The 13,593-nt window shown below is 35.9% G+C and overlaps 1 protein-coding gene across 3 annotated transcripts in view; it reads right to left on the minus strand.

Annotated features, from left to right (window-relative positions):
- Nucleotides 1-13,593, minus strand: part of LOC136414756 (neurotrimin-like) — a 76,138-nt gene that overhangs the window by 10,647 nt on the left and 51,898 nt on the right. For 2 of the 3 annotated variants that reach the window (XM_066398938.1, XM_066398936.1), the window contains exons 5-7: nucleotides 12,607-12,762; nucleotides 8,197-8,325; nucleotides 6,554-6,703 (exon numbers count right to left, since the gene is read on the minus strand). In XM_066398938.1, the coding sequence (XP_066255035.1) occupies nucleotides 6,554-6,703; nucleotides 8,197-8,325; nucleotides 12,607-12,762 (435 nt within the window). The remainder of the gene's footprint in view (nucleotides 1-6,553; nucleotides 6,704-8,196; nucleotides 8,326-12,606; nucleotides 12,763-13,593) is intronic. The other variant, XM_066398937.1, reaches the window with a different exon arrangement.

Consider the following 13,593-nt stretch of genomic DNA (forward strand, 5'->3'; position numbering starts at 1 on the left):
GCTTTAATCACATTTTATGGAGTAAAGAAATAACAATGAAACGATTAGTTTTACCCACATTACCTGAAGCGCTTTGCTATAAAATGCATAAAATAAAAATCGATGTATTTTATATTGAGTTGGCCATTACCTAGTTTTTGTACCTACCGGATACTTCGATTTTTCCGAATAAATTCAACGTGAAATGTCGGTTCATTAATTTATCAGAACCTTGATACTGGGCAACGTATTTATTTACCCTTTAATAAAGCTTACGTCGAAGGAAACATTAACATATTTTCCATTAATTATTTATGTTTACTTGAACGTAAAATCAACAAAAATAAGGTAATTAAACCTAAGCACAGGTTAATCAATATAAAGAAAAAGGGGTGGAAATGCCGGCGGTATTATTACTCTTGAAACACCCTCTTTTGATGCCGCTTATTATTAATGCAAGAACGAACCTTTTGTAAATTGTACTTGACCCTGTCCCTGGGTTCGATTTTGTACTTATAAAATATACATGATTGATAGGCGAGAAAGGCAAAACAATCACAAGCTCCTTTTCCTCAAAAGTTCGAATAGACTATCGAAAATTTGAGTCCTTTTAAGAGTTTAAAAGTTGAGAATACTCTTTCATTTGCGACTGCTGGCAAAATAATACAATGCAATACAAAACAGGTATGTATTTGCTTCTGAAAAATATGGTTGGCCCCATCCCGCTACAGGTTTGGTAATGCATGTTTTGGTGGTAAATCTGGAATGGTAACGACTTCAGCTTTGAAAAAGCACATTTATGCTCTTCTTCAAAGAATAGCAACTCGTAATGCAGATGAGACTGGACTATCGAACTGTACACGCCCAGTAATACTCTAGGGCCTCCGCCCTACGGTAGCTTAATAGACCATTGCAATATTTCATTGAGGATGGTTCATCACTGTTTAAATTTTTCTCGCCCGTTTGAGGTTGCTACGTAGTGCTAAGCCTAGATACTCCATTTCCTGTTTGAAACGAATTATTTTGTCCCTCACAAGGATGGGTTGTTTTCCTCTAAAACGGTTTCTTCACTAAAAACGCTGACCCTGCACCTGTTTGTTTTATACAGTATTTTGTGACTAAAATTCACAAATCTATTTTTAATCCTTCAATTAACGTGAAGTGCTCTTGTATAATCTATTACAGCAGAAACAAAGTGAAAAGTTTTACTGCACTTCATGAAGTTAAATTCAGCTTATTGTCCCGACAAAAATGTTGAGAATCTGAAGTGGTTTATAAAATGCCAGAGAATTTATTTTTATTTAAGGCAAACAGAACTGCTTCGAGAATATTTTTTTCTGCAAATCGAGCAGAAACTACTCGCTTAAGGTTTAGAAAACAAATAATTGTTAGGGGAGAAGCAATAACCGTCCAATGGAAATTGTTTGGTATTATTATTTATTCAGCCAGGATTTTATTTCCTTATCGTGTACTGAAATATCTTATATAAATAAATACGACTTTGGGTCGAAGTTTTGTTACCCAACGTAAACGGGAAACTTAGATTTCTGGTTCAAACTTTTTCGAATTTTATAGAAGTTCGTACATAATTTCACCGTCCGAATTTTCAATAAACGAAATAGCGGCAACTCCTTTTCATAGAATTGCTATAGCTGCTTCAGAGTCATGGCCCTAATTGGGAAAACATATTCGCTTCTAAATTCCATTAAAAGTAATCTCACAAATTTCAACAACTAAAAAGGAACATCAGTCTATTGTCTTATCGTAATACATTAAAAAAGTTCCAGATCGAAAAAAAGTAAGTTTGGAAGCAAGTTCGTCTTGAAGCGAGCGCTCGGAAGTTCTGCAAGCAACAGGGAACTTAATTGAAAGTTAGGTGACACTCGGTGCGAAAATGCAGCGAAATACAAAAGCGTCGCAGGACACATGTGAACTTAATTGCGTTAAGAGCTGACTGGGAAAGTGTTGTGCGCACGAGACAAGAATGGAATAGAATAGAATGATTTACTGCCCCCTAGGATGCATCATCACTCAATGCCGACTTTCCTCTCAATTTAATTGGTGTCTTTGGTACTAATCTGCTGATGTTAATTGCAAAAGTAAATAAGTACTCTTAATATACGAACCTGAAGCGAAGTCAAAGAAAAAACTTGATTTATGGTAGAGAGAAAAAGCATTCATCAATCCCCCCAACTTTATTACATTTATGGACGAATTCTGCTCCAAAACGAAAATATCCTTTCCTCTGGTGAAAATCCAAGAGCGTCTTGGAATGAGCATTAAGAAGAGTTATGCAAGCCACAAGCTAGGTGACACCGTCAGTGCGAAAATGCGGCTAAACTTAAGTCGTCGCATGATAAACGAGAACTTAATTAAACTGAGAGTAATGCCGGGAAAAGATTATGGATGCTGCATTATTCCACATCGATTTTGTAGAGATGCACTCTATTAAAATTCAATCGGGATGATGTATCAGGATCATTTTGCAAGTGAGGACCTAATCATTAGGTGTCCCTGATACTGTCACTTGAAGAGAATAAATTGTCGATTCAATTTCCACCATTAGGGAAAAGCAATAAAGCTAATAGATAGTGTTTTGCAACCAATGTGAAGTCTGCAGTACATGTGCAGTAGAGGAGTAGATTACTTTCCTTCCAAACGTTGTACACAGAAGTCAAACATTAAGTGCCTAATGTTCGATTCTACAAATATAAATGGCAATATATAATCTGCAGGATACATGTCGGGGGATCTGGGAGGCCATGCATGAGTTCTTGCTCTTCCTCCTCAACGGTTAGGGCAGGTGTTGTCAAGAAATTGACGCACAACTAAACTAAAGTGTGGTGATACACCATCGTACACGAACCACGTTTTGTGTTTGGTCCTTAAATCAACATATTCTAAATGTTCAGAAATGCCGCCCTCCAAAAACCTTCAATAATGCAAGCTTCAATAAGGTAATAACCAATGATTCCAATTCAATTCTGAGAGAAAATTATACTTGCGGGTTCTCTATAGCCCAAAAAGAAAATCAAACTTCATCTTTGAAAAGCACATTACTTAAAAAATCCTAGGTTGATGCTAATTGAGTATGTAACCAAATGCAAAAATCTACTCTGAGAGGAAAATCCTTAAATACTAGCAAATGGTGCATATGATAGGGAGAAAGCTTTTAAAATTTTATTAGCAATTTTTCGAGCATTCATTTTTTTCATTCGATTCGGTTTTTATCTGATTTTATTTATGATTGCTCCTTCAATCTCAACTCTTTCAACTGTTGCAGGCTTTCCTGGGATATGTGTCGTCCTTTTGAAACTGCCAGATTCACAAGTTCTTGGATGAATATTAATCAAAGTTTGGGCATTTAGAAACACTCGGTGGAGAAATCGCCCTTGCTTCATTCGTCTTGCAGTTTGAGCATTAGCGAGACAAAATGTAGGCATGTCATTTTTACATTGGGATATTGGATCATTTTAAACACAACGCACTTTTTATTACTCAAAAACTTACACAAAAAAAATTAAAAAATACACTTAAATTTTATCATTTTGTCGCCATAGAGACTGTGCATTGTTTTTCAAAGCCTTGCTTTGCTTCCATTGTTTTTTTTTTTAAATTGCCACTTTAGAAGGGAATTACATAGTGTATATTGTTATTTTAATGGTAGAAGTTGAAAGTTCAAACTCAAATAGTTTTTAGCGAGGATGGTCAAGAGTACATTTTATCGATAAAAATGAACGGTGAATAAGTTTTTTATTCAAAAATATTTATTTAAATTCAGGTGTATCACAGCATGCTGTGCCCTCTACCACCAACCAGAAAACTGAATAAATGTTTAAGTTATGTAAAATTAAAATGCGGTATGTCAAATGAAAATGCCGATGAAAAATTCATCAGAGTGCCGCTTTATGGTTCAAAAATATAATCAAAATGCCAGTTCAATTTTAATTAGGATACACCGGGTCTTGAAAAAATAGCCCTTGCGGACCCATGTGAAGGCGAAATTTTTATCTTAAAATTCTTCTAAGATTCATCATGCAAAGTTTCTCTACATACCTAATTAACACCCTGTATAAAATCGTTCCAAGGAAAAACATTATGTATGCTAGATCCATTTTGAAAGGTGCAGGCTAGTGAAATTCAATCTTATGAATGTATCAAAAACCTTTATCCAGAACTGGGCACTTAACATGAACAAACTGATTTTTTGATGAGTTTCTTCGTGTGATGAAATGCCCATTTGCTAAAATGCAAAATCTCTCTATATCTTCGCAGAGGAAAAATCAAAAGAAAACACCACAGGCGGCAGCAAGCCTTTTTCCGGGATTTACTCTCAATTTAATTAAATTCCCATTTGTCATGCGATGCCTTGCATTTCGCCGCATATTTGCACTGACGGTGTCACCTAACTTGCAATTAAGTTCCCTGCGGCTTGTACAACTTCTAAATACTCGTTACAAAACAAAATTAGCTCGGGAACTTAGATGGAATTTATTCTTCTAACTTCTAATGGTGGATCTAGTCTGATGGATAGACATTAAATGCTGGTTCGTGACTGGCGTTTTGTATTAACTTTGCTTTGTCCTTTTGAGCAGTTTCAGGGAAAGAAGTAGGACTACACAGATGCAGTAGCTAATCAATATGCATATGCACAAACGAGTATAATGTTTTAATAAAAGTTAAGAGTTCATTTTAGGAACAAACTACTTTATACAAGTTTTGTTAGCAATTTAATTAAGCTCACGTTTATCAAGCAACTGCTTCCACTTTCCTTATATACATACTCCTAAGCGGGGTATAACTTATAGTTAAGATTTTTCAACCTCCTTTTTAACTAAAGCTAGTTCGGGCGCGTAAATATTAATTTGGGATCTTGCACATGACATCTTTCTCTTGCATATTATATGAAGCCTGTACTTCATATTTTACATTTACACAACAATACATTTTAGTACTGTTTTGACATACATAGAGATGATATAAGTGCCGTCGCTTGAAGGTAGCTTTACTTAAAACTTAGACGCTTTGAAAGGTGTTTTTAGAGCGGGATTTATGCGGAAAAAAATAATTGCAATGCTGTATGAGGGCGACCTGCCTCATATTACCGACGCATGTCGAATCAAAATCAGGACATTGACTTAACTCCGGAATCCATAAATATCCCCAACGATTTATAATGTTGTTTTGTTGCACTTCTACGCCCACCTACTTAGATGAGGGAAATCAAATAGTTGACCCAAAACCTCGTTAATCATATTGAACAAACTTCTCAACACCAAGGGGTAGGTAATACGCAAATTCTTTATATAATGAATGTTGATTTACTTTGTGTGCATTCTGCAGGTAAGTGCTTTGTTGACGTTTCATGGTTAAAATTAATAGCTTACAAGAATTCGATAGTGGGTTTGAAAGGAATTTTCATAATTTTCTCTGTCATGAAGTTAATACAGCTTTGAAGATCCGTTAGCCGATATCCTCTTTTCGAATGCAATTTCCGAAAATACCGGAATGTACGCTGAAGCAGCAAAAAACTTTTTGTAAGTGGGATTTTCATTAATTTTACTAATAGCATCAACAAAGACAAAATAAATACAACGAAACAAAACTAATTACTTCATATTTATCGCATGACTTGCTGTGTATTTAACCGTCATATCAAAAGCTGACACTAAAATGAAAATCCCTAAACATCACAAAATCCCCGAAAAATAAAGTTTAAATTGTTATCGAATTTGTTTCAACTTTTTCATGCTCGCTCTTTAAAATAAACATTGCCCTACCATAAAGCGGCATTTACTGTTTTTAATACGTAATTGTACACCTCGGTGCTCCTCAAGGTAGCGGTTCCCTTAAAACTGGGAATTATTGAATCCTGGAAAGCTTCCTTAGATGTGGATAAACAAGAAGAATAAACACACAATGTCAAGATGGAAACCCTATTAAAATACTATTTACTCTTCCAGTAATGTTGCACATCGCAGCTACTCTCTCATAACGTTTCCAAGGGTTATTAGAGTAGTAAAAAAGGTGACAACTCGCGCGCAATATTATAATGCAATTTTACTGTTGAAGGGCTTTTTATTTAAAGCGGTCGTGAGTAAGGGTATAAATTTCGCAGCAAGCAGGCAAATAACATGTCCAAAGTGAACAATCTATGCGGGAAGTTTTTTTTGTATTTAATTAATTAACTACAGCATAATACACTCTCCAGTGGCATGATTAATAGCATTGCTGATTTATGTATTTCACACGTTGATTAATAGCTTTCGGGTATATCGCGAGAACGTGTTCACTGGCTCTATCGAAATACTTAAGTTTTCTTGTTATTTTTGTTGGCGAGGAAGTACTCTTTTTAATTAAACTTTTATTAACTAAAACCACTTCATTACACCAACGCAAGTTACTTCAGCTGCCTCCCCATACAATGACAAATTGACGGAATTGAGTGAACCCCAAATAAAATGCCGATAAAACCAGAGTTGTTATAACAGCTTTGTAACCTCAAAGGACAAATAAGTACACTCGAGCTACCTGGGTCAATACTCTTATTTAACGAGCAACAGAAGCACAATACCTGAGATACTACCTGAGATAATCATGTCTCCTCGTTCGGTTGTCCAGTAATTGATCGAAGTAGGAAATGCTTCAGTTTTGCACTTTAAAGTGACGTCCTGGCCCACATAAGCGCCCTCCAGTTGGTTTTCAATGGACAACATCGGAGGAACTGTAAAAAGACACAGCATGTGTAGCTTTTCAGGGAATAGAAATGCAAACTGAGTGTGTGTAGAATAACCAAACTTTATTTATTCAAGTCATGCCCTCATTATTGGAATCATTATTTTCTCCTCACCGGTAAACTATATAATGAATCACTTATTTCCCACCTGTTATGTATCATGAGAGGTAAAAGCGAAACCGAATTAAAGTTAGTAACAACTATCGTGGCCTTGATTAATTATTAATTTAATTAAGCAAAACTTTAGAGCCTAAATCTAGATTACAACTACATTATTAAAACAAACTATCGGGGATAACGATAAATGTAATACAAAGCTAATTTATGGAAGAAAGGTAGTAATTTCTCGTTACTTTATGCTGTTATACTTCTTGTTGAGGAGCAATTAATATTCATAATTGCGAGGTCTACGATACACACTTATTAATTCATAAAAACGTAAACATTTCTACTGCGATCAAATGAGCTGCAGTCTCATATTAACAGTAAAACTCGACTGCATCTTAGTGAGAAGCAGATATTCAGCTTTTTATATACAAAGTGTTCGAGATAAGCGAGCGTGGGAATCTCGTAAGAGATCATAGATACACATTTGTTTAAATGGGGAAAAAGTTACGTATTCAAGAGGGTAATTTTACGGCGAATGTAGATCTACTAAATTATTTCTGGTTTTTCCTTTATTCTTATCTTGGACACTCTGTACATCTTCACAAAGCTAGTATGATTTTCCAATGCCTGACCTTTAAACCCTCGGTGCTCCACATTGGCATGCGCAGCATATCTAATTACCACAATTTGTATTAATTGCATACTAAATAACGTTAAATATGATTTGATGATTGTCAATTAATTGGACGAATAATGAGAGATAAGTTAATTGAACGGAATAGAGAATACGAAATTAATTTCACCAGGCGAAAGCAGTAAAAAAATGTTATTACTTCAAGCAATAAAAATGGAATCTGGTCCGAAAACAGATCAGAAATATCCGATAGTCCCTAAGCCCACCCTACGCTAATCCATCAATTCGAGACGAAGGGTGGAAAATCTTAGCCAGATATCTTGACAGATATACATCGTGTTAAATGTATGAGTTGTTTGGGATCCCAGTAAAAGCCAATTTAATATTAGAAACCCCGGTAGTGAGAGGGATGTTCGGGGTTAGATTTGCTTTATCTGAAATTACATTCGCGATTTTCACTTTCAGATACCCGGCTTTTGCGTTTTTGTTGCGCAAACAATTTTCCGACTTATTGCACAGTCAATTAAGCGGTTTACAGTTCATAGGGAGATGAATGTGATGTGACGGGATGACTCATCCCTTTCAAAATGGTTAGGACGGGGAGAATATAAATATCTCCTTGCCGTTGTCATTCAGGGATTTTTTTACGAGAGAGTTATATATTTGTGTGAAAGAGAAGCTAGGGGTATTGCGGATTTTCCCCTCAAACAAGGAGGACATTAAGTAAACATTAACTTACATTGTACTTTCAATTGGACCCTCTTGCTTATTGATGGGGGAACTCCGTTCGAGGCGATACAGAGATACACCCCCATATGCAATCGGCTCACTTTCGTTATGAACAAAATTTCTCCATCTACAACGTTCACTGAAACAGAAATAAATAATGTTATTATCCTGATCCTTTTCAGGGGATGCTGAATTACGAGGCCAAATAGTAATGGACTGGGGAAAATTGATATCTTTGTTGGCTAAAAGCTAAGCATGTATAGGGAAAATGTAGATAGAATTGTTGTGTCACTGCGTCAATGAATAAGGAAGCACGATACGTAATGATCGAATCCTCATTCATGGCAGAGACCCAGTTCAGGTTCAGTTCTATTTATGGTTGGTCGTATGGCGAACTCATTAACTGTTTTAAAATGCATGTTCCTGTATTCCCCGTGCGGACCGATTCCGTTTTCATAAAATTTAAATGATTCGAGTTTATTTATCAACAGGATTGTTCTGAAACTAAGAACAATATATTGTGGAAGTTGCAATTACCCGCAATTCCGTATGCAAAAACAAAATCTCAACTGAATTCTCAGCTAGAGACTTGCATTATAGTCTACGTTTATGCCAGCAGACAGCCATGATCCTGGCAAAGTAAACAGTGCGGTATATTACTCTGAAATACTCTCCGGTGAAAGCTAATGTAAACTGCAGATACAAACTTCTGGTAGATATTTGTGATGTTTCAAAATATGCTGTTGATTACCGCAAAACGGACAGAATCGGATCAGTTTTGAAACTTGGCAGCACGTAACCTTTTTCATTAGAAGTGACGCCGCTCTCATGAATGATTGACGGAAACTGGCTATTGTACCGGATCCTCATCAATTATGAGAGAATGTTCCACCTTTTCCATAGCTACGACGACTAAGGGTTTTGGAAATGTCGCCGATATCTTCCCTTATTTGATCACCAGGCACAGTAAGTTTCAATCATCTAAAAGCACCAAGGAAATCACTTAGGGTTCGAATAAGACATTATTGTTTTATTTTTTTATTGATTTTAACTTTTCATTGTCCTTAATTTGTAGCGTTTTACGTAGAATTGCGATAAATATTAAAGAAGTAAAAATTACAAGCAAATCTGCTTTGCGGTTCTTATTGATTGTAATAAGAGATAGTGCAGGAAAGAATTTAAGAAAGAAACAAACAGAAACAACTTTTTGTAAACCCCTACCGACATTGAACCAGACTGATTATTTCGATGAGAAAAGTGCTTACAAGAATTACCTCTCAGGCGCTACACCTAGAGTTTAATTGAATAAAAGATTTATTTTCTGCAAGAAATACTTTTCATTTCAAATTTTTCGCACGCGAGAGTATAATGGATATGAAGGAAGTAAAAATTACAAAATGGAAATTTGCAAGCAAGCCTGCTTTGCGCTTATTCCATTGATTTATATTTATACGAGTAGTTAATTATGTATGTAGACAAACTGTAAAGCCGCGTACAGACCTGGATACATTCGGTGGAAACATTGGCGGCCGATTTTATCTTTTTTTGTCTACATTGAATCGGCCGATTTCCAGCCGACTCAGCAGCAATATCGGGCGGCGTTTTGTAAACGGAATCGTCGGCAAATTGACGATTGTATCCGATTTTAAACGGCAAGTATCTTCTGTCTACGTCGCTTTTAGTTTATGGAATATTTGGTTAGGTTAGGCTAGAGCGTGAAGAAGAGGACACAATCGGCCCACAATTTTTCCACCGACTCCACATTGTTAGACATGTCGTTAGATGTTGCCTATGATTACGATCTTTAGGGATATTTGCTCCAATTTGTTCACGTTTCATGACTTCTTCAAACCTAGGCACGTAGCCGACTTTAGTGAATAAAATAGCAAAATAATCAAAACATAAAAATGTTAACGACCTAATAATTTACGATGCTGTTTCAGACAGTTAAACGGAACAGATGTAGTGTTCCCTAGTAAATACTATTCCAGAAGTTGGAATGGTGGTTGGCTTTGAAAGTTAATTTAGCTTAAGCGGCTTTAAAATAAAAGCTTACAGTCCTTTTGCATTTAAACTTTTCGATCCCCTGTTCAGACTTAATGCCATAATACTGTCTCTTCATAGTGCAATATGGAACAAATCGGAAATGTATTTAGAGTCTTGTGTTTAAATGTGTCAGTTTATAAGTCAACTAATAGTATTGCAAGATAAGTTTGATGACAATGGAAAGAGCTATTTTCTCTTTGCCTCCTAAAACAAGTTATGCAGGATATAGTGTGTTTGGCCAAACTCGAAGATGTTTGTGCACGTCTACCTAATACCTAACCTGAACTAACCTGAACGAACCTAATAGGCTCTATTAGGTAAATTTGACAACATATGCCGACAGGTTTATTGGACATTTTGATTGAGTCCTCATTGTTAACAATACACAAAAGCGGCATTGCGTGTCGTAGCGTGACCCGTCATGTAAGTAAAACTATTGCAGGAACTTTTCTTTCGTATTTTCATAAAAAACCTTCGTTTTTGAATACTATTTAGCCCTGATTATAAGTAATTAACATTTTTTTTCGTTGTAGGCATCAATAATGCTAATGATGATAATAATAATGGTGAAATATATGCCGCTTACTCGAAAAAGTAACTTTCATAAACTCCGACTATATTCAATGACTAGACGTTCATAAAATGCATTCATTTTTCATTATTTCTAGATTGATCAAAAGCAATTTGATTATAATCATGTCAGGTGCCTTTTTGCCGTTGCGGCACGGGGTGCCGAGCGCAAGCTCCTATACATATAGCTTTTTAAGGTACGACCACCATAGGCTTAAACTTATAAGTTCAAATAAGACACCAAAAAGACGTAAAATATGCACTAACAGTAACTCATTGAGAGTCGGTATTTTAAATACAATAATGTTTGCTGGCGGGTTTTTAAATGCCTTTAGCCTGGCACCCGGAGCTGAGCAGTGTAATTGAATGACGCCGCTTGTTTGTGACATTTAGCTCCATAAAATAAGAACACAAAATGGGCATACAATGGACCCCATTTTTACTGGAACAGGTCACTATTCACAGTTTAAAATGCCGTTTGTACTCCATAAAACTTGGCGTTTTTCTATTTCGGAAAGCCGAGAACTGTGAGATACGGTTTTGTTCTGGAAAACTAGTTCTATTATTTTAGGTGGCGATAGTGCAGCTGAGGCGACCACGGAGACTTTGAGGGTAATTTAAGTAAAACTTTGCCATAACTTTTTAATTATGTATATAAGCATTGAAAAGCTCTTAAATGATAGAAGTCTATCACTAGCGTGGTTCATCAGAGATAACTTTAGTTTATTCCCATATACCCATGTCTGGCAAATCGACAAAAGTAATTGATTTTGAAATGAATAACATTTTTTCGCAATAAGCTTAAATTAAGCCTTAAATCTGATTCGCATAAGTTTCGTTAAAAGACTTACAGATTCATAAAAATGATTGTGACATAGCTACAGCTTCATGAAATGAGAGACTTGTTAATACCCTAGTTACCGCAAATTCCGGCAATTAGCATATAAACTACACTTACTCATCACCACACCACCTTAATATTGCAGTTGTTACCAAAGCCATAGTTAGCTCAACCACAGCAATTGTCGATGATCTAATACTGCATTTCTGACAAACATAATTACGCCGAATTTCCGGATAATAAACCAATCATGTGCCAATATGAAATTCGCAGAAGATAAACAACAGAACACTAAGGATGTCCACGAGACATCTAAAATTCATTACAAAATCAAAACGGCCTTTTTACATACGCAAAGCTACAGGGTCATAAAATTTAATACATATGCAATTACCATTATCTCTATTGTAGCGAATGCTCCACGTCTTCCGCGTTATATAACGTCCCTTTTTATACATTACGGGTGAAAACAAGGGTATAAATTTTATTCTCACTGTTGCTCAGGAAAGTTGGCTCGAGCGATTTAAAACTCAGAGACTTCGGTAAGATATAATAAATTAATGTGTGTTCCTGATAAAGTCACCATCCCGATAGAGAAAGTGTTTTTGCTTCAGCCATTATGCTATTTAGTCATTGTTGTCTTTCAATAAAACGCAAAAAGTAATCAGGTTTTTTGTGTACATGAAAGGAAGCCAAAAGCTTAATGTATCTTCCTTCCTTAATGGTTTCCTCCACTGGGAGAATTTAAATACTAACGCCCACATGCACTTTTGCTTGAGCCTAATTAGAAGATAACCTACACCTTAGTTCAGGCGTTGCATAAAACCAGTCCTTAACAAGCAACCTCCATCTAGCGAAATGTAACGGTAATATATTCAAGGAGATAAAATCGGTGGATTTCCCCTAAAGGGGCAGATTTATTTTATACGGAGCAATGAAATTTCCTAAATATTGCATCATTACCATGTTCTCCATTGTAGCGTATGTCCTCGCCGTCTTCTCTTCTCCACATCACATACGGTTCAGGATATCCTGTAGCTTTACAAGTCAGGCTGACATTTGTCGACTCTAAAACAACCATATCAGAGCTGGTTTCTCGATCTATGATACTTGGTGGAACTAGAACAAAAAACACCTCAAGATTAATTTTTTGAAGACGAAATGAGGGCAAGGGTAAAGTCGTGTAAGTTCCGACTAGAAGAAGGTTTTCACGCACGGAAGTTAGTCGTTTTGGTGTCGGGCACCTACGAGTACGAATTTATTGTTTTCATTTTTATTTGCTTGTAACTCTTAAAGAGCGATTCCTTATTTTAACTGCATCCAATGAGTTTTAGTTACGCCAAGGTGGCAAATTGGGCACGCGATCCCAGGCTTGAAATATAACATCATTTACTGTTAAATACGTTTACCCACGCTATTAAATTTTTAAAATAAATAATGTGTACCGTTGATGGCTTTTCACCACGTTTGCGCTTGCAATTTATAATTTAATTAACCGGACTGGTTTGGATATTAATGGATAAGCCAACGTATATATTGTGCACAAGGTGGAATAACTACTAATTAATGATTAATATGTACAATTCGACTAGTCAAATGCAAAAAAACTGCATGAAACGTGTAAGTTTTATGTGGCTGATAAAATATGGTTATCAACAGCAGCAGCATTACCAACAGTAACGACTTAATGTTAAATAGAACATGTTTCTTGTACTCGTCAATGGTATTCACGTATGTGATGCGAATGATGCCAACCATCCGAAGCACAAGAAGAAATGAATTCTCTGCAACGCCAGCAAGTTTATGCTCAATTACCAATAAATTGGACCCGATATGTTTATTAACGACATTTACAGTCTATTCCCGTTAACTAAAAGGGTACTGGTCCATTTTAAAAAAATCCAAAGTTTTTTTATTAAAATTGTTGAAAAAATTATCTAATTCTTTCAA

This window comes from Euwallacea similis, chromosome 18 (assembly GCF_039881205.1).
Source record: "Euwallacea similis isolate ESF13 chromosome 18, ESF131.1, whole genome shotgun sequence".
In the NCBI taxonomy this organism is placed as follows: domain Eukaryota; kingdom Metazoa; phylum Arthropoda; class Insecta; order Coleoptera; family Curculionidae; genus Euwallacea; species Euwallacea similis.